Here is a 22,553-nt window from a genome sequence, read left to right as displayed (position 1 = left end):
CACAAAATACTTCTCCTTTCTAAAAGATGAGTTGTAAGGCCTTCCCAAGCCCATCCAATTCCATTAGATTTGAGGGAGCAAAAGGGGGAGGAAAAAAAATCATTGTTTGTAGACAAGCTTAAGACAAGTTAAAAATGGAAATGCCACAACTCTTTTAACCTCGATGACCTTACTTCAGGAATATATATATATATATATTATATATATATAAACATTACAATATTTAAATGACACACATGGTACCACTTATGCCTCTTAAACAAGTTGTTAATGTTTAAATCATGACTTTAATTATAGAATAAATTATATTATAAAAAATTCATTTTAAGCATTTTTATCATCTCCGAAGAGGTTAGTCACTTATCGTACCAATATTATATTTCTATAGTAATAATAATAATAATAATAAAATAATATATTTTTTTTTATAAAATCCAACTTAAAATAATTACTTATTTTTTTGTGTAAGACTCAATTTATGTCATATTACTTTTAGATTAAAATATTCCTAATTAAATTATGTTGACTTAATTCGATAAAATATATTAATTATAAACTTTTTGAAAAGTACATTCTAATTAATTTAAAAAAAATGAATATCAATTAGAAAAAAAAAAGAACTGTATAAAACGTACACCCTAATTAATTAGAAAATATGAATACTCGTTAGAAAAGAAAAGTAATATAAGTATAATTCTAAAAAATAAGACAAATTCATTGTTATCACTTAAATTAACTTTTTTTTTAACGTGGATTAGGTAATTAGGTATAATAATAATAATAAACTGGCTCATTATTACAAATATTAGAAAGAAATTATTGGATGACAATTAGTAAATTAATTGCCAAAAACAATCTAATTGTCATTAAAATTGTATTTTATGAATTTGTCATCAATTAATATACCATTAATAAATTTCATTAATCTCTTGACTTTTATTAGTAATTATTATGTTATTATGGGTAAATCATGATTATTGACTTTATTTCACTTCTCAAAGACTGATGATGCTGGAACACTTCACCAGACGGCTAGCACAGAAAGGCCAGCCGCAATTGGAGAACACAAAGCATATCACGAGTATCATCAAAAAAAAAAAAAAAAGCATATCACGTGTTTCAAAGTACAGAAACTGAATAAAATCTTTTCTTTTTCCTTTTATTTTTTTGCTTCACGAGAGAAAAAAAGGTTGATCTGTTTTTCTTTGATTTGTACACAATACACATTCATGTCTGCTCAAGCAATAGAGAAAAACTCGTCTAACTAGACCTTCAAATATGATGTAAGTGCCCAATCAAATAGAAGGCCGTAATACTAAAACGTGTAGAGACTCAAGCCAACAAAGCAGGCAATTCCTGCAGAGCCTATTTGAGACGTCGGTGGGTTTTGTGAGTTACGTCTGGGTTGCCTTTCCTCATCATGGCTACAAACTCATCATAGTTAATTCTTCCATCCTGCAAGTTAATACCAACAATCAGAACAAGGATGTGGCCCTGTTAGATAATACAGCTTAACTAGTTAAAAATAGACATGTGAAATTCTAGACATGCTCTACTTAATTTTATGAAAGAAGAAAGCAGCGTGTGATTATGTTACATGTGTTTATGTTAAAAAACTATAGACAGATATAATTATAAAGGAACCAAAAAAAGGGTAAAAAGAGAGTAACTACATTGTCTGTATCAACTTCGGCAATGATCTCCCTTATTGTTTTCTCATCACCCATATTATACTTCTTAAGGGCAGATTCCAACTCCTCCACTGTGATGTACCTATACGGAAGCAGCAAGAAGAAAACCAACAATAAAATTAACATTTAAAGTGTAATGTTGCTAAACTATAAATTATGAATATAAATTAAATGAAATTACCCGCTCTTATCGTTGTCAAAATATTCAAAAGCTTTATATAGGTGATCCTCTCTTTCCATTCTATTCATGTGCATGGTAGCAGTTATAAATTCAATGTAATCAATGGTTCCATTTCCATCCACATCAGCCTGAAACCCAAATAATTACGATCATATAGTTTATCAAAAATCATTATCAAAATCAAGAGAAGTAGCAGACTAGTAATCACAAGATCATGTAAGATACTATCCATCTAGGCATCTACTTTCTCAGTAATTGTTACACACAGCTCATTGATGCATAAAGCATCAAATTCTTTATAAGTGCATAACAAGGCTTGGTTTAGCATTTAGCTATGATTATCAACAAGATAGGAGATAAGATTGCAGAGAGCTAAATTGTATATATGGCGTATACAAGGGCTCCGAAAGATACTTAGCTATAGGAAGAATATGGTGTGTGACCAGATTCTGTGTAGGGTCTAAAACCTCAGTGTTTCAGGTCAAAAGTTAGAGAGACAGGATGAATATTATGTAAACTCTAAACATTCTCAATAGTTATAAAAATAAAATGGAGTGCAAATCTTTTGGAAGAATCATTTCGCAAAGGCAAATCAAAGAGAACAATAACCATACCGCTTCCATTAACTGCCTTACTTCAGACTCAGAAAGTTTACTACCCAATTTTGGGAGACCAGCTTTCAACTCTTCAAATGTGATTGTTCCACTGTTATCTGTATCCATGGATTTGAACATTTCCTTCAAGCCAATAATTTCTTCTTCAGAAAGGTTTTCAGCAATAACCTGTAATAAAATAAATTAATAAAATACTTTTCATTGGTCACTTGCTCTGGAAAGTGGGTACAAAGGCTGTGTATGAAGCCAAATCCTTCAATACAGATTTATTTTATTGCAAAATTAAATAATCTGCTGCTTCCATTGCACTTGAATGGTTAGATTGGCAAGTGAGAAACAGATTCAAAAGCAGCCAAAGTATTAGTTTAACAGAAACAAAAGCATCTATTCTTTGATCCAGTCAGCTATGATTGCCTTCTCCATATTTATTCATTTACATTATGGATTTTCAATTAACATATCCTATTGGAATCTTGAAGGATTCCAATATAGTGAAGTTTAAAGATATTTTACCCAAAGTTTGATTGTGATGTTCATGATGAGAACAAAATAAATAATTATAATTTATAAATGATAATTCACCTTCAGGGCTACTTTTTTTAGCTTGTTCATTGCCCGGAATTGTTTCATTCTGGATAAAACAGCAATATCAAGAGGCTTATCAGATGCATCTCCATCTACTCTCATCCAAGGATGATCTGCATCATATATAAAAAATATTGTTATGAGTTATGACTGGTTATTTCAAATAAGTAAATTTCCAAAAGAATTATAGTTTCAGTGCTCTTATGATGTGCTAGTGTTAGAGAAAAACCTACAATCAGTTGGAAAGCAAAATATTAAAAACACATTAATCTCCTGTATGCTACTCTTTTAAGTGCGAAGTTATCATAATATCAAAGGGGTGTAACAAGAGACAAGAAGAAAATCTAAAGTTCAGGAATTAGTAGAAAGAATAGTTGGGTCCTAACCTACATTTGTTTTCCATTTTTTCGTTTTCTTGGGAGGGGGTTGAATTGTTTTATTTGTTACAATTATTTTTCATTCTTTTTCTTATACTGAATGAATCATACTATTGCAATAGCCCCATGTGTTTGACAATATCATGGATCAATCAAATGACAACTCAGCCTCGCTGAATCTTAGCGTTATCCATCCTACAGGTTCAGAACCTCTCTAGGAGGGTAAACAATGCCAGACTTTTTTCCTCAGCATCAGCATGAATAAAATAAAATATAAACCACATTCAGTATAAAACTAAAACAATTTATGTTCATGAGTAGAATTTAACTTACTAAGTACTTCAACTGCTGAAAGCCGTTCTTTAGGATCAGCTCGCAGCATCTTCTTGACCAGATCTTTGGCACTACTTGATATGGAAGGCCAAGGATCCGATGCAAAATCAATATGCCCACGAAGAATGGCATCAAAGATACCCTGTTCATTTTCTTCACATAAAAGATTAAAAAACCAAGTGAAAAACATTGGAAAGGTTCAAAACTGTGTATATCATGGTAAAAGAAAAGCAAACTTCCAAAATAAAGGACCAACATAATCCCATTGAAGCTCAGAATAAAGCAGAAGGTTTAATCAGTTGTTATAGATGTTATAAAAGGGTAAAGTCATTTGCATATTCTCGCCCAATAACCTAAGCTTTCTGTAATATGGATAGTTAATTCATAACACCAATAAACAAGTTCACAAGTTACAACTATTAACATAATAAATTCCATGCAAGTACATCATATATCTCATCAACTAGGTTGCACTGATGAGTAAGGTAAATATGCATATGACAGTGATATGACAATCTTTAAAATTAGGAAGTACAGGTACGTTAACATAATTTTTTAAACACATAAGTTTCAAAACATAACAACATAAATAGAATAAAATACTGTAGATTGTTAAGAAAACATTTATAACAAAAAAGAAATTAATAAACCCATATCTCATGGGAGGGAATCCCTAAATTTAACTAAAACCTATCATTCTTTTTCCAAAAATAAAAATTATCTGGATGGTAGATAAGGTAAACCTTGCCATACCTATCCTGCCTATGTTAAATAATAATAATAATAATAATAATAATAATTTTGTTAAGTGCTTAGGCATACCCAACAATGTATAATAGTCTTAGAATTTGTTTAGATACAAGTTAGAAACGCATTTGAGAGCTTCTCAACTAAAAATAAAGAGTATTTTCCAATAGAAAAACTCTTAAAAGAAAATTTAAAGCTTATATCCAAACAGACTCTTAGTCAATCTCCACATGAAGCATAGCCGAGTTTTTTAATTTATAAAATATAGTTAATAAAACTCAACTACATGTCACATGAAAAATTGGCTGCAGCATAAACAAGCTGTAGTCCCCGATCATGCAATAATGTCTATTCGGCATAGTTTTGACTCATGAAATGAGGTTCCCAGCTTATCAACATTTAAAAATAAAATTGAGGCTCTAAACATTGGTTAAAAGGAAGGAATTCTACCTGCCCAGAAAGGTGGAACACCAGAAAGCAGAATGTACAATATCACCCCAGCGCTCCAAATATCAGCTTCAGGCCCATAACTTCTTCTCAGCACCTCCGGAGCAACATAGTAAGCACTCCCAACAAGATCTCTAAACACATCTCCTGTTCTCAAAACCCAATAAGCACTCCCCAAGTCAACGAATGCAACAACCAACCACCAACACTTGTTTCCATAAACTTGCTAATAAGCACTAAGAGTAGAAGAAGAAAATAACGAGGTAAAAATGGATTAAGTTTCTCCCAACAAGTTAAATTAACTTACTGTAGAAAGAGTTTAATGGTCGTGCATTGAGTATCAACCAATCTATGACTTTTTACTTATTTACTACAGAATTCAACAACATATGGTAATTTGTGATAGTATAGTGGCTCAGTAGATCATCTATTTTCTTTTATCGAAGTTCTTTCGTTTAGATTCTCTGAATGCTGATTTTAGTTTCTCCCCTAATTTTAATTATTTGGAAAAGGAAAAAAATAAAGCATAATTCTTTTTATCTTCTTGTTTTTGTATGTCCATTGTCCAAACACGACCTAACACAAATAGAATCAATGCACAGCGAGTAACTAACTAACTAACTAACTAACCTGGTTTGAAGAAGACAGAGAGGCCAAAATCCGTGGCCTTGAGAGGAGAATCGTCCTTGTTACTGAGCAACAGGAAGTTTTCAGGTTTCAAGTCTCTGTGCATGACGCCCATGGAGTGGCAATTGTGGACGACGGTGACGATCTGACGGCAGGAGTTGGCGGCGGCGCGTTCGGAGTAGTGACCCTTGGCGATGATGCGGTCGAAGAGCTCGCCGCCGGCGCAGAGCTCCATGACGAGGTTGACGGAGTGGCGGTCCTCGTAGGCGCCCTTGAGCTCGACGATGTTGCGGTGGCCGGTGAGGTGGTGCATGATTTGGACCTCGCGCCGGATGTCCTCGATGTCGTCGCGGTTCAGCAGCTTCCGCGTGGCGATTGACTTGCACGCGAATTGCTCCTTCGTCGCCTTGTGCGTCACCAGATACGTCACGCCGAACTGTCCGCGGCCCAGCTCGGGCCCGAAGACGTACATGGAGCGGACGTCCTCCATGGGGCGGCCCAGCACGCGGCCCAGGGAAGAGGGCGCTGGAGGAGGGGGGGAGGGGGTGGAGTTCGGAGGGAGGACGGCTATGCCGTTGTGGCGGTGGGGAGGGTCGTGCGAGTAAGTGCTGTTGCTGCTGCAGTTGTTGCCCATCGACTAAGACTCAGACTAAGGTCAATGCGGAGAAGGGTGGTTGTACGGTACTTAAATCAAGGTGGCCGGCTCAAGGACTAAAATGGACTTTCCTGTTTAATCGTTAATCGTTAATATTTAATTAATGGACGTCTTGTCTTAATTATGCTTTGGTAAAAAAACTACTCCTCCAAGATAATCACATTTTTGTCTCATAATTCAAATGTAATCAATAAGTATAACTATATTAACAATTCTAATTTATTCGGTTTAACTCTAAAATGGATGGGAAAAAATATACTCCTCAGTTCTATATTAAGTATAAACTTAAATTGTTATTAAAAAAAACTAATAAATAGATTAAAAAAATTATAAAATTAATCTTAATTAATTTCTTTTGCTAAACAGTATACAACACAATATATTTAAGAACTATTTTCACCCTCAGTAAATTATGTACCTTCTTTTGAATTTAGAATGTAATTTTCATCCTTTTGCAATATCATTTCTTCAAATTCAAATTTATTTAATTCAAACTTTAAATCTTGATACATTACATTGAATTAAAGAATACCTTGCCAATATTACACTGGTTGAATTAGTATTAGTACTACACTCGAATTCAAGCTTTATAGATAAAACTTTTCATAAAAATTTCAATAATTTATTTTTATAATTTTCTCATCAACTTAAAAAAATTATAACTCTTACACATTTAATATAATGAAACATTCATTATTAGTACTTAAACATCTACCGCTTTTCTTAAATTTTATTTAAGTTTCAAAATAACTCAACAATACACAAAAAAGTTTCTGTTAATAATAAAACTTACAAACCATTTATCAACTTTGGGGGAATTAAAAGAGGAAAATACACTGTTATCAACAGTCTTCTGAAGGTATATAATAACAGTACAAATTGCCAAATGGGAGGAACCTAAGCCCGGTAGCCTGTCAAATGGTTGTCAAACTCGAGGGTGACCATCACCATGTATTAAAAATATAACCATTATTATAACAAATACAATCTCAGTGAAGTTTTATTATTAAATAGAATACATGGCACACTGACAGACCTTACATTACAGGTAGCAAACCTGTATTCACAACCTGCTAAATGTTTCATCAGATGTAATAATATTTACAGAGGGGGGATGAATAAGAAAGAACATGACCAACTACCTAATCAAAGTACAATTTCCTACCTTGTTATCCCCTCCACGAGATTGTCAAACGACTTGGTTATTCTCGCAATTTCAAAGGATTTCAGAACAACCATTCGTCAATAATCTAACATAAAAGGGAGTAACAATGTAACATGCTGATCAAATTTGTTAATTACGGAGACAACGACAACGGAAAACGATAACTAGCTTTAAATCCAACTCTGGGGCACGGGGTAACCTTTGATTGATTCACATGGTTCACTAACTAGATCTCTCCCGCTGCATGATCCACGGCTAGAACCCCCCGTCAGCATTGCCATCAGACTTCCACCATGAACCCTGCCTTCAGGAACAGCAACCGACATTGGCAAGTGACCACCCTCCCTAGATGAGACATGACCAGTTGCAGCAGCTTCATACTGTTTGAAGTCGGAGCAGGTTGCAGCATTGCCTAGACTACTCCCCATTTTCATCATGTCTATATCCATGTTTTTGTCAACGAGTACCTGCTTAAGTTCATCTGGTTTACTCGAATGAGGATCCTGAACAACAGATCCCAATGAGAAACCTCCATGAACCCTCTTATCATGCACTAGCCCGCTATGGAGAGCACACAGACCTGTTTTCCCCCTTGCAAAAGAATTGCAAGGACCATCCTGTTCGATGCCATATTCTGAACCAGGATGGCCCCAAGAGCATCTTTTACCTCCCCCATGTGCTTTGCAAAAGTCAGTGCTTCCTTGTGCACTCTTTCCACAGCCTTCAAACTTGCATCTCTTGCCTCCCCCATGGCGGACACAATGATCAGTCCTTCCTCTAGCACTCTTTGTGCAGCCTGGTACAGCACACCTCTTTCCACCCCCATGTGCCACACAGAAGTTGGTGCCTCCGTGTACACTTTTAGTGCAAACTCCACCACCCTGGTATGTACAGCGTTTTCCTCCTCCATGGCCCTTGCAAAAGGGGGTGCTCCCCTCAGCACCTTTGGTGCACCCTGGTGCTGTACACCGTTTCCCCCCACCGTGTGCTTTGCAAAACATTGTGCTTCCCTGTGCCCCTTTTGTACAACCAGGAGCTTGGCATCTACGCCCTCCACCATGTGAGATGCAAAGACCTGATAGGCCTTCTGCACTCTTGGTGCAATTTTCTCTCTGGCACCTCTTGCCACCACCATGCCGGATGCACAATCCAGATTTCCCTCTGGCAGCCCGGGTACAACTTTCATGACTGCATCTCCGGCCACCACCATGGGCAATGCAGAAATCTGTCCGTCCTTCTGCACTCTTTGTGCAACCAAGGAATTCACATCGCCTGCCACCTCCATGTGCCTTGCAGTACACTGTACGACCCTCTGCTCCCTTGTGACAGCCAGGTTTCTGACACCTCCTACCCCCACCATGAGATATACATCGTCCAGAAGCACCTCTGGCACCCTTTCCACATCCCTCCACTTGACACGTTTTAGAATTACTATGGCGAGGTAGTGGCTGTTGCTGCTGTGTAAGCCCGGAAGTACAGGTGCCTGAACTTTTTGGTCTGCTTGACGAGAGGTCCACAACAATGGGACTGTGATCAAACTGCTCCGAAGCCTGATTTAAAAGAAAACTAGTACCAGTATTTGATGATGGCAGAACAATCCCTGACTTCCAACTACATGAAGTTGATCCCTCATCTGTATTTTGTGTCCCATTGAATGCAAATGGCATCTCCATATTCAATTGAAGAGGTGATGGATTTAGATTAACGCTTGTAATATCTGACTCACATGGCCCGGTGGAAAGGCTCAGCTCCAAATCAAATTTCGGCTGCAGCTCCAATGTCTTCAAATTTGAATTAACAGGCTTCTTCATGCTCTGTACCTTATCACTGCCAAGATGAAGAGAAAAGTTCAGTTCAATATCCATAGATGATTCCTCATCAGTATCTTTGGCTGAAGACATAGCAGTGCACGCAGCAGCTGAACTCCCCTTGCTGTCTGAGGAACTGGTTGAACGCCCAAGCCCAAGGGACAAAGAAGAGTCAACTCTCTGACCCTTGCATCCATCAATTAAATCCCACTTCCTTTTTGTTCCCTTGGAAGAGGACACATAGGAGGGAATTGAAGAACCAGGTCCAGGGGAATCAAGCCGTAAGATGGTATCTGTACCGTGATGATCACCTCCCCTTCCTTCAGCTTGCATAGAATTGCCCAAAATCTTGAATGCATTTGCAGAATGATTAGCAGCAAAACCCAACAAGTGCTTGAACCTCAAGTCCATGAAACCACTGCAGAAACACTATCTAATCCTATTTATGAATTTAACAGTACAGTGTTCCTGTCTTCCGGGTAAAAAAAGAGATGTATATCTACAAAGTTGGGGTTAGATGTGTCAACAGGTGTGTAATGCACCTCCGCTGACAAATCCTGAAGTATCACGTCGATCCATCTAAGCTGAGATTGTGTTTGTCAGTTACAAGTACAAATTAACCTTACGAGATCTGACTCCCTCCAAAACCCACCATGCAAGCAATCATCCTGTTCACAACGAACCACATGGTTAGAACTGGAACATCTGCCAGAATAAACATGGTTGCGACCAAATTTGGCATGCCTATATAAATAAAAGTGGGTAATAGATGGCATCAGAAAGCGAAAAGCACACATACACAAAAAATAAAAACTTTGGATTGTCAAACAACAGATATTCAATGGTCCAAAATAAGCAAAAGGCTAAAAAATTATAATTAAAAAGGGAAAAAAAAATAACTTTTGTCCAAAATCTTTCTAACAATTGTTCACCAATCACCACACAAAACGAAAACTTGGATACAACATAGAGAACACGGATAAATCTACTCATAAAAGAATAGCGTTTAAATAAATGAACAGGGTACACAGATCTTCATTGTGTAAGGGCGTCATAAGCTAGCAAAAAAAAAACCCTGTAGTTTATAGTTATATACAAAGAAAAAGGTATAGAATTTCATAGCGGCCCTTCCAAAAATGTTACAAACCAACCCAAATATCAAAGGATGAAATTTTAATTTAAGAAATTGGACTGAATAGAAAACGGTAGAGATAGCTGTGTGCCTGAGTCACTGTTCAGCCAACTCCAAGTGAACGCTTAGTTGATGTAGTCGATAGTTATTGTATAAAATAGTGTGCATAATGCAGCATTTCATAAAACAAGAACATTGTTTTCTCTGTTAGTTTGTTTGTCACAAGATCAAAATAAATGCGGGTCAGACCCTGCTGACCACCACTTTATACTACGATATGGCCAATTCTGGATAGAAGGGATAACCCGTATCCCACATCATACTGTGTTTTGAACCAACTGGCTAATCCAGTCTTGTAACCCGCTGGTTCTCAAACACAGTGAGACTTTTACATTGCCAAATAAAATTTTAAAAAAATAGATGACTTGATGTCTGCCTAGATTTAAATGCATCAAAATTAAGAGTATAACAAAATGAGAGAGAGAGAGAGAGCACCTGAGTGAACCTCGTCAGTTACGGATAGACAGTTTCCATAAAACTAGCAGAACCGGCTAGGAGAAGACAGCAGCCGAATACCAAACACCTGAAGAGTATCAGTTGAAACAGTTCTGATAATATTATAACACAGAAGAACAGCTAGGATGCAATAGCACGTAACAAGCAAAAGCTATGACTAAAAGCAAGCAAATGCATAGATGAAAACAACAAAACATCGGATTCTTAAATAGAGCACACGGGATAACTACAATACTTTAAATGAGATATTTTATCAACAAGACAACACGTCATTAACTAAAAAATGAAGATAAAAACCAGGCGACAGAGCTTGAACAATGAACAAGACTAATACTCAGTTGCACACTGAAACACATAATTACGATCATTGGAGCAAAATTGTTTCTTCTTTCTTCTTCTACTTCAGTAATAATCCACCAAATTGATTGAACACTCAAGAACTAAAATCAACCAAAAGGTGAAGATTGGATAACTATAAACCCCTTTTACATATAGGATAGACCATAGACCCCATAAAAAAAATTAAAAATCATTTCAAACAAATCATAGAAAGAATCGTGCAAAACAAGTGGTAAATCCGAAACAAGAGGGGAATTCCGAGACTTTGTTCAAGGTAGCTAGAGTCACAAACTCCAATAAAAAATAAATAAATAAACAGAAAGAGGGATAGAAGCACACAAGTTGAATAAGCAAAGACTAATACTATATACCCAAATATGCTGAATTCGATTACATATCAGTAAATCGAAGCTAATTGAGAAAGAAACATTGAAGTAGAAGTTGTTCTATCTGAGATGGTCCTCAAGTTATAACTGTTTATCATTCTGCGAATTGCAGGGGAAAGGAGAAGAAGAAAAAAACAAATATTCTAATTCAATTTCCACCCTTTAAAACTTACTGAACTATGCTAAACTCGGAATCTTCAATCAAACTCAAAATTCTCTTTCCACGGAGTCGAGAACAAGAATAAAAACATCAATTCATTGGCGTGCACGTTCTACGAATAGTTGAATACAATTCCACGTACCAAAGGAGAAAAAAAAAGTTGAAATGGAAAATGAAAGGGCACGCAAATGATGATTCCCCAGCTTGCAGATGAAAAATAGATTGGAGCGAAAAGTAGAAGAGGAATTGATGATCGGAGATCTAAGGAAGAGGTAGTTACCGAGCGCTGGATTTGATTTGGGGTTAAAGAAGCGGTTGTAGGGTTTTGAAATCCGGTGAGAGAGAGAGTGAACGGAGGAGGCCGACAGGAGACAATGAAGAGAGAGTGATGAAGAGGCGCGTGTTCGTAGTGAGCGTACGCTATAACCAATTTTAATAGTCCACGGATTCTAGGGTTACGTTTCTCTTCTTTCTTTGTTTTTCTTTTTTAATTATTTTTTATCTGCCTTCTACGTTCTACCGCAATTATTTTGTTTCTTTCAGAATTTCTTAACAGTTTTATGACTCACACCACATGTGAAATTCTAGCATCACTTACGCAGCTTCTTTAATTCAAAGGACATAAAGGATTGCGGCATCTTAAAGTTGGACTCAAACTTATCACCGTATAACATTTTTTGGGTTTTAAATTTTGAAATTCAATTACACATGTCTTTTTATTCTAATTTAATAGTAGTTTAATTTAAACATTGTCAAAACTCTACAAAAATCGGATTCTATTAATTTTGAGTTCATTTTAGATATCTGAATTTGAATTTAAGCTTTATTTCGCCTAACCTACTATAATTTGTAACCTGCATTAGATTGGGTAATTTATTTTATTAATATTATTATTGTTTGAATTAAAAAAATATAATTAGTATGTTTCAAATAAATAATAAGTAAAACAAATGTAAAACAAAAAATGAAGGAAATAACATATGAAATAAAATTTAAATAAAAAAGTAGCAATAATTTGGTAAATAATATAAACTTTCTATGTCGATTATGCTTTACTCAATAGTAAGTATTTTTTTATACTCATTAGGCAAGTAAGAAATATGGAAAGTACTTTCTATATCGATTAAAATAATAATTAATTTTAAAAGTCTTATAAAAATTATTAGCACTAACAATGTTAGTTAATTTTGTTCCAAAATAAACAATTATTTCATTATTCATACAATTGATATGTTATGATTCACGCCTTATCAAGAATGCAATTTCTACCGTTGGATTTTGGTGCATGTTAAGCAGTCATCGATACGATGTGGCCTTTGTACATGTTGTTAAAGCCTTCCTTGCCAAACATAAAGAGTTCGTCTAAGTTCTTGGTGGTAATTATTGTTGTGTAGAGTTATTTTCTTGTATTGTATGTTGGATTTCCTGGTTTTTATGTGATGGGAGGGCCAAATTTGTGATTTATTATGTGCTAAACTCATAGTCGCACTTGGTGTCCTTTCGTGGCACTAAGCATAGTTCAATCAAGGGCACTCTTTCTTACTTATGTCAAGCGCAAGATTGGTGACACCGGATGTGAGAAGAGAGAATTGTCTCATGTTGAGCTTAAGTTGAATGACATTGAACATGAGATGAGATAATTGACCTTGTTTGGATCGACATCAAGCACTACAGGGATAGAAAATCATCTCAGGATAGCGTGAAGTTTGTTGTGGGATTTTGTCATGCCAAACAAGAGGTCCTAAGGATCACTACCTAATCCACATTGGGTGCGGATCAAATGATGTTAGGCGTGGGCAAAATAAAAAGACCCTTGCCTCAATGGCCTTGGTCGCAAGTTGGATAATGTTAGGCATGAGTTGCCTTATTTTAACTTGTTTTATGATAAAATTGGTGAACATGTATAGGATAGTTGGACCTATTACATGATACATGATGATTGAGTTGTGTTGTATGTTGTATATTGTTGTATGATGTTGAATCTATATACATGGATCTAAGATAGCATATAATTGATTTTGTTGAGTTGAGTTGCATGTTGTTTAATTGAATCGTTGAAATTTGAGCTGGGTTATATGATATTGTTGAATAGTTATTTTGAGAATGTTTTGGCATTAAAGTTGTACTATTTTGATTGACCTAGAAATAGAGGAAAAGTTGTTTTAAAAGTTGCATATTTCATTATGAGGGTATTGTGTTATAATGCTTTGAGGGCGAGTTTGTTGAAAATCTTTAATGGAATAAGTTAACCCTTTAAGTAGATAGTTGAGTCTTCTTTAGGACCTTAGTTGATGTGGTATGTGGGTCAAGTCGAGGCATATTGGCTATAAGTGACCAATATTGATTTGTATGCGGGCAAGATCGAGACATAAATGTATAAAGTGACCAAATTTAGAGTAAGGTACAAGGTATGGGGTTAAAATCCCTAACTAAGTACTGGAAGAGCGTAATATTTGAAGGGTAGTTGACAAGTTAATCTCATGTGTGGCTTAGTTAAGTTAGCTAATGTCATGACATACTCACACTCAAGTTGTTTTACCCTATTAGAAATATTAGACTTCTTAATTTAAGTGACGACATATGAAAAACCATGTTATTAGGGACTGGTATCGCAATTGACCATTGATCTAGTTGGATTGGAAACATATTATGTTGTTAAAGTTGAAAACATGTATTTTGTTGAAAGTTGTAAGTTGATATTTTGTTGTATTAAGTTGATTTGTTTATGTTGATAATGTAGTTATTTTTATTTCCATGTTGATTATGTTGATTCTTTGAACTTTAACTTACTCTTGCATCTATTGCATGTATTTGGACCATGATAATCATACTTAATATAAGAGTAGAATAAAGATAGGTTATCGTCGGAGTTGGTGTTGAGGTCATGTTGATAGTTGGCAGCGTAGTTCGAGGTCCATTTTTGTATAGTCTTTTATGATAGTTGTTTGACTGACAACTTAAGTTATATTACAGTCATTTCCCTCAAATTACTATATGTGTGTGTTGGTATTTTAGATGTTGATGTAAAATTTTTGTATATGTATATATTATGACTAGTACATCGAGGAACTAATTATATGATAACCTTAGGTAGAAGTTGTTTCCATTACTAGTAGTAGATTTTGTCTAATGAAAGAATCATGACAAATTGTTGCATTTTGAGGATTAACTACAATACCAATCAAACCAACGAACATTAATTAGCATCCACTATTGACCGAAACTAATCTATATCTTTTTATTTTAATTAACTTAACCGGGATTATAATTTTATTTAAAGGATTAAAAATTTTCAAATGTCTAATTTTTTTAATCAAAATATTTGAATACCACGGGAACTTATATAGTATTTTTGGATCAAACAATTTTATTCCATTTTGGATTTTATATTATCGATAAATGTTTTAGTTTTTAATATATATTATTGTTGTTTTCTTCCCATTCTTATTATTTATTTGTTATTGGCACTAAAAGGTAAAAAGTCTACTGAACTAAGGAAACTTAAAAATGAAAATGGAATGTATAAAATTAAAATAGAATGTTTTAATTATAAGAACTAAAGATAAAGTTTAGAAAACCATAAGAATTAAGTAATTATTTAAATCTATCAATTTCCAGCTGTAAAAAAAAACTATAAATTTCCATTGAAACTCATTATTGTTCGACACTATAACAATGCATTAATGATGCACTAGATGTAACTTTGAATTATAAATTATCTGTTTATATAATGGATTACTTGTTTTATTTATTATTATACTAATTTAATTTAGAATGTATTTGTTAGAAGGAAATATCAGTGAAATTTTATTTGGTATTTTTTTAATATTTTTTATATCACAAAAAATCTTCCAACGCTTGATTAGTGTTAGTTTAATAACATTCATTAAAATTTATAATTTTTAATCGATTTTATTTAATAATAAAAAGGAATTATTAAGAAAAAGAGTGTTGCTAACATATTTTTTTATTGATTATTTTTATAAAATTATTTTTAAATGGAATTAATTTTAATTAAAAACAATTCTAAAGTAACGTATTTAGATGTTTCTATTTAAAAAGTAAAGATCAATAAAAAAAAATTTAATATAACACAATCTCGCATCACGATATCAAACATTTAAATATTTAATAAAAATTATGTTAGTTGTTATTTTAACATGATTTAAACATTTAAGTGCAAATCTAAAGCTATGCCAACTAGTAATATTATTGTTAATTTCTTTGGAAGAACATTTAAAATTAAGAATTTGATTTACTTATTTTTTTCTTTATATCAAAGTGTAAATGTAGTTTAATATAATTATAGTTTTCTTATTTTTTATTCAAACAAAAATACATATAACACTGTCTTTTTGGGTTGTTTACTTTATTTGTGTAGTTAAGTGGTAAGTTGATGTTAATTAAGTTGATTAAACTCTAAGAAAGGTTATACGGGGTTATCATGAGAAATGAACTCATAAACTTCATTTTTTTAAAAGACTTAAGAGAGTGGAGAGAATCAAAACTTGTTTTTCCCATTTTTCTAAAGATCTTTGTCTTCTTTTCCCTTGTAGTTGAACCAAGTGGTTAACTTTGAGATCAAAGTTGGTGGAACTGAGACCTCGTCTGGGAGTCATATGTGATTTTCCTCTCTTCCCCTCTTTTTTGCTGACTTGTTTCTCCAAGATGTTAGAGAAGTTATAAATTGATTGTTAATAGATTGTGGTGTTGTGTGTACCTTGATTCTTGTTGGGTATTTGTTGGTATGCTTAATTTGGACTGAGTGCTAGATTTTAAAGGAGTTGGTGTTCTTGGAGAAGAAGGAAAGGTTGAATGATCTTTTTGGTGTATTATTGTTGCATGTGTCATTTTTTCAATTTATGAGTTGCATGTTGTTATAACTCAAAGATTTTGAGCTTGCATGCATGTATTGTTGTGTGGGTTGAAAGCATTTGAGGTTGTTCTTGAGTTGCTGGGTTTTCTCGAAGTCATATATGTTTTTTGGATCTGGTTGCTTAGAGCACTCATGGGGTTGCTCAAAGGGGGCTTAGGTGGTTGTTTAGAGATAGTCTATAACTTGGATCACTTAGAGCAAATTCTAATCACTTTAAGCGAATTTTTGGTCACTCAAAGCGAGTTGTTGATAGCTTTGAGCTAGTTGTCTAATAGCTCTAAACTAGTTGTAGGTGGCTTTGAGCTAATTGTCATATAACTTTAAGTTAGTTATTGGTAGCTCCAAGCTAGTTGTCGGTAGCTTCGAGTTAGGTGTTTGTTAGCCTAAGCTAATAGTTGGTAGCTTTGAATTAGTTGGTTGTTTACATGATGCATAATAAAGATTGAATGTAGTTCGTTATATATTGACCCATGATTTAAGTTGCCTATTGTAGTAAGTTGTATATTGTTAGATTGTAGTTAAGTTAATCTAATGATATGTTGATTCTTTTGATATATAACTTATTATTGCATATTTTCTAGTAATTGGATTGCAATAATTAATCATGTTTTTCATGAAAGTAGGACACAGTTAGTTGGAGGCAAATGGTGACTTTAGTGAGATCATGCTAGTGTTTGATTTTTCTACATTTGTTGGATTACTCTGATGTAACCATAATTAGTATCATTAGGTTGGTGAGTATTATGTGAGCATATATAAATAAGTAAAATTAATCTACACACTTTATTTTTTCTCTTTAAAAAATGGTAAGTCAAAGAGATATTCTAAATATTACCTAACACAACACCGATAATATGTTAGGATTTTCATAAGAAGTACATGTTAAAGATTACTACATAAAAAAATTTAAAATGTGTATTTGCTTTTGTATTTTAAACTCAATAAGGAGTATTGTATTTTAATTTTGATTTAAATATATTTTTAATCTTTTAAACTTGTGATAAATTTGTTTTTTCTTCAAATTTAAAATTATTTTTTTAGTCATTATTTTCAAATTTTTATTTAAGTCACTTAGGAACATTAATAATATTTAAAATAATGATAAATTTGATTAAGTATGCATTATCAATAATATATAATATGATTCTTTTTACTAATAATTACTAGATTTTATGTGACAAATTCATGAACAGGTGAATTTTGTTTGATAATTTCACTAAAAATATATGAGTAAAATGATTAAAATATATATTTTTCTCAAATTGCAAGAATTAAAAAAAATCAATTCTTAAATTGAAAAAATAAAAAAAATTACTTAATACTTGCTCGTGACATACTTTATTCTATTACTTACAACATTTTCATCCTCAAGTTGTGTCAATCACAATCATGATCTCAAAATCATGCTCATGATGACTCCCTTAGGGTTACAAGTATATGCCCTTTAACAACACTACCAATGAGTTCTAAACCATCCTAAACCCAAGTATAAGCCCCAAAATCAAAGCAAAATCATCAAACTCACGTGCATCCCATCAAAATGATTATGAACAACATATACAACATAAAAATTAGTTCAAATGCAACATGCATGCACTCAACAATGAAAGATCAACAACTTTAAATTCTGGGTTCATCTTTCTCAAAAACTCTAACTTCACAACTTCAACAACCGCCTCAAAAATACAATATATATAATTAAAGATGATGATATTACATATGAATCCTAAAAGTTGATTAAAAAATCATTAGATTTACCAAATATAAAAATAAAAAGGAAATACATTTAAATAAAGACTAAAAAATCATATTGTTTAACGAACACCATATTTTAACTAAAAGGAAATATATGAATATTAGAATATATCAAACATAAATGAATTATCGAAATTATATTATCAACTTTGTAAGCAATTAATTTCCAATTCGAATGTTTAATTAAGACACGTTGATATGATATTTTTTTACAGACATATAGTTTACTTGCATAAGCCATAGCTATATTTGACCAAGACTTTTGGTATAAACACGAATCGAAGTAGAAGATATTAGATATATATGTTGATAAATGATGATGGGATAATGGATAATTTACATATTATTGTGAGAAGTGTTGGATGCGTACATGAATGAGATTATATACGCGACACATGTCCACCAAGCAAGCAAGATAGATTGAAAAGTCTTTATGGAAGAAGACAAGACGGTTGATCCTGAAACCTGTTCTCACTTCTGCCACATACCGACGTACATGTAACATGCCTCTCAATTTTAGTTTCATCGACTTTCAATTAGGCTCAGTTTCGAGTTTCAATCCTTAATCCTTTTTGAAGTTAAACTAACCAAATTTAGAAACTAAATTAGTCATGAATTAATAAATTTTTAAAATAAATTGTCATCGAATTCTCTCTTTTTATTATTTTACAATAGGGAACAAGATTTGCGTCTCCATGTTACTCCAACTCCCAACCATACTGTTAGTTTTGACAATTAAATTGATAGAAAAACATTAATTTATTTGATTTATTTAAAGAGCAAATTGTTTATACACAAAATTCTAAAAATTAAATTAACATGAATCGTTAACTTTAAAGGCAAAATTATACATTTACGATAAAATGTTTTATAATTTGTAAAGTGAGAGATGCATAATTATTTTTTCAAGTGAGTACATGAAGTTCTCAATTTTTTGCTTTTTCCTTAAATGATGTGTATCTATAAAGATTAAAAATAAAAAATTTATAAACTAAAAATAACTATTTATAAATTAAGAAAGCAAAAACAATCACTTTTAAATTTAAAAAAAAATAAAGGCAGATTTAAGAGATAAATAATGTCCATATTATTTAATCACAGAGTATGGCGTAAGCCCTAATTAATTTCAGCTAAAAATAAAAAAAGAAAAAAGAAAAAGAGAGCATTTATAGTATTTAATTAAAAAAGGTATGAATTGAGTAGAGATAAAGTTAAAGAATGGATATAAACAAATATAATGTCTAGATGCATAGCATTAGGGTGGGTGATGAGCGTGAAAAGACAAAGGGGGTGGCGCGGCGTGGCGATACGAGGTCGTGGATAAGGCAACAACAGTAGTGCTATTGCTAATGCAAGTCAACTTGATGTTAAGGTTTTTAGGTAAGTAAACGGTAGCGGCTCGTCTCATCACTGCTTCTCCTTCCCACGGACCCACACCAAATCTCTATTATTTTATTATAAATTCACCTATCAAATTAATTTAATTCATATTTTTAATGCCTATCTTTTTATACAACCTAATCATAAATAGTATAACTACTACATTTTACGTGTACAATGATTATATTCAAAGTTATGTATTTTATAATTTTCATTAATTAATAGTATAAATACGTATATAAAACCATTCAATTATACGAACCGCCAAGGTTTTTGTTTTTAATTTAAGCAACGAACATAACTAATAATTTTCTTTATTATTATTAGAACATGTACAGCCATGAGCTAGCACAAGAAGACAATGCAAAATGAATCACCATGACCTTAGGATAACCGAATGGGGTCACTCACTCTCAACTCAAGTGCGCCTCTTCGTCATACTGATACACAAACATCAGTAATTTGCCGTTAAAAATATGATAATAATAATAATAATAATAATAATAATACAATAATCAATCCTCAACAAAAAAATACAGAACTTACATTTAAAACAACTTTTTTTTTCTTCTTTTTCCGCAAGGTGGTCCATGCGGCTGCTTAAGTCCTTCAGTCATATTAAATAAGACTAATAGACTAATCTAGTTTTTTTTTAATATATTTTATATCTTTTATGTGAAATTGTGTACATGAAATAGAGGATGTCTAATTTTTATTTTAATATAAAATTTTATAAACTAATAAACAAAAAATAATTTGTACTCGTGGCACAAGATCGATTAAACAGTCTAAAAATAAATACAAAAAAAAACGTATAATTTTTATTTGTTGTTTTAAAACTGTTGCATAATAGAAAAAGTAGTTTTCATGGCTTATATTTAAACAATTGAAATTTAATATACATTAACGTCATTTCATTTTTGACTTGTATTTGGTTTTAGAAAACGGGGGACAGGCATTGAATGCAGAAGAGCACGCTGATGAGTAGAATGTGGAGATGACGCGCAAGGGTAAAAGTAAAATGTCTTGGTGTAGCTCTTGCGACGATGATCCATTGGTTAGGTTGAATTTATGGGAATAAATGAGGATCAAAAGAGGAAAGAAAGAAAAGAGCAAGAATGGTTGTGGGAATTAGGAATTAGGATAGGTGTGTGTGTGTCCTTTTTATTCTGGTCGTGCGTGACTATAGAGTACAGTTATAGACATAGTGATTAGTGAGTAGTGAGTAGTGAGTAGTGACTAGTGACTAGTGACTAGTGAGTGAGGCAACGATAAGCCCTAGCAAAAAAGAGTGGCGCTCCGTTTAGGACCATCCACAACGTCAAAACTATAATACTAATCTTCTTCTTTTTTTCTTTTCTCCTTTAATATATAAAAATAAAAATAAATAATAAAGTAAGAGGAATCTATTCGCTTATCTTGTACATCTCCCAGCCCTTGGATCTTTACACGTAATCCCACGACACGGGATTTGAACCGCTGGATAAGATTCTGATGGTCCCACCAACACCCATCGTATCCACCGCCCACCCTTTTTGGCCTAAACCGGCGAAAGGTGATTCTGGTTTTTGGTTGTCATCGTACGGTGGGTGCTGGCATTGCAAGAAAAAAGTCCACCGCGGATTTCGCACCGTTGGATCTGCACTATTTGAAATCAACGGTGGTGCGAAAGGAGGAAGGGGAAGTCAATTTGGATTGTATGGCCTGTGTGCTGTGTTTTTAAATAACGAATATCAATGGGAAGATGGGGATTGCTTTGCTTTCCCAGGTTTTTCAAAGAATATACCTTTTTCATATTCGGATCCTAGAATGCACGTGCCATGTTTCGGGCACCAACACAGCATTTTCCGAAGATGATAATATAAATTTAATATGTTTTCCTTGTTTTACACAAAACATAAAGAAATATGAAAAGAAAAGAAAGTAGAAGAAGAAATAACCAAGAAAAGTGGCATCGTGGATCTCGACTCTGGACTTGGAGCATGTGTGCCTCTTTGTCCCACCAGATCTTCCCTCTAAATCTTATTCTTACTACTTGCATAGTATCACCTTTTTAAAAACAAAATTAAATTCTGCAATAAGGTATCTTTATACTGTGCCCAGGAACGAATGACGTTACTTGAAAAACTCGTCTTAGATCATAATTTCCATTTATCGTAACAAATCACCCTTATATAAACTCCCCTTTAACCATCACTAGTTTCTTAACACCTTAGTAAACATCTATCAAAAAGAACCAACATATACCAACAGTTTTCTATTCAATTAGCCTCCCGATATTGTTTTCAAAAATTCTTGCCAAGATATTATTTCAATACCTACCTTCGTATCTTTCTTACTTTCTTTCACTTCATTCAACAAAGTAAATAAATAGGTTTTAATGATTATGTTTTTTCGTCTTTTCTCTTATAAATTTATTAACGAGTATTTATTGTCAAAAATAATAACTAATCTTTATTAGAAATCATAAATGCACATAATGTGTATATTTCCTTTGTAACAAAATTTTCTTTATACTCAATGTCAAAAATTCAAACTTTGAATAACTTGATTAAAGACAAAAATCATTATAAGAAAGTTTTTTTTTATATTTAAATGGTTGAGATCCATGTAGTTTATAGAAAAACTATATAGGATTGTGATGCATAATTATACAAATTTTACCTTTTAATTCTTACACTTAATATTTTTTCTTTCAATTTTTGTCCCTATACAACAATTTTAATTTCATTTTGGTTCCTATAGTTCGTAACATGATAACACCATTAAGTTTAATTCT

At 33.1% G+C, this 22,553-nt stretch overlaps 2 protein-coding genes across 5 annotated transcripts; both read right to left on the bottom strand.

Annotated features, from left to right (window-relative positions):
• Nucleotides 1-1,134: 1,134 nt before the first annotated feature.
• On the bottom strand, nt 1,135-6,300 carry LOC109805797 (calcium-dependent protein kinase 1). Its single transcript, XM_020368002.3, has 8 exons — nt 5,606-6,300; nt 4,979-5,122; nt 3,782-3,934; nt 3,069-3,184; nt 2,487-2,654; nt 1,873-2,000; nt 1,674-1,773; nt 1,135-1,455 (listed from the first exon to the last, which is right to left on the bottom strand). The coding sequence occupies exons 1-8, from the start codon at nt 6,234-6,236 to the stop codon at nt 1,366-1,368; spliced, it is 1,530 nt and encodes a 509-aa protein (XP_020223591.1). The 5' UTR covers nt 6,237-6,300; the 3' UTR covers nt 1,135-1,365.
• A 909-nt stretch (nt 6,301-7,209) lies between these two features.
• Nucleotides 7,210-12,201, bottom strand: LOC109805520 (uncharacterized). 4 transcript variants are annotated; one of them, XM_020367609.3, is made up of 3 exons: nt 12,044-12,201; nt 10,858-10,945; nt 7,210-9,898 (listed from the first exon to the last, which is right to left on the bottom strand). In XM_020367609.3, the coding sequence occupies exon 3, from the start codon at nt 9,639-9,641 to the stop codon at nt 7,593-7,595; it is 2,049 nt and encodes a 682-aa protein (XP_020223198.1). In that variant the 5' UTR covers nt 9,642-9,898; nt 10,858-10,945; nt 12,044-12,201; the 3' UTR covers nt 7,210-7,592. The 4 variants fall into 4 exon arrangements, with proteins under 4 accessions (XP_020223198.1, XP_020223202.1, XP_020223199.1 ...); XM_020367613.3 differs by having other exon boundaries at nt 10,858-10,913; nt 12,044-12,196; XM_020367610.3 differs by having other exon boundaries at nt 11,777-12,183.
• Between the last annotated feature and the right edge of the window lie 10,352 nt (nt 12,202-22,553).

This window comes from Cajanus cajan, chromosome 2, assembly GCF_000230855.2.
Source record: "Cajanus cajan strain Asha chromosome 2, NIPB_CcT2T_4, whole genome shotgun sequence".
Taxonomy (NCBI): Eukaryota; Viridiplantae; Streptophyta; class Magnoliopsida; order Fabales; family Fabaceae; genus Cajanus; species Cajanus cajan.
This window is presented reverse-complemented; position numbering and strand designations above follow the sequence as displayed.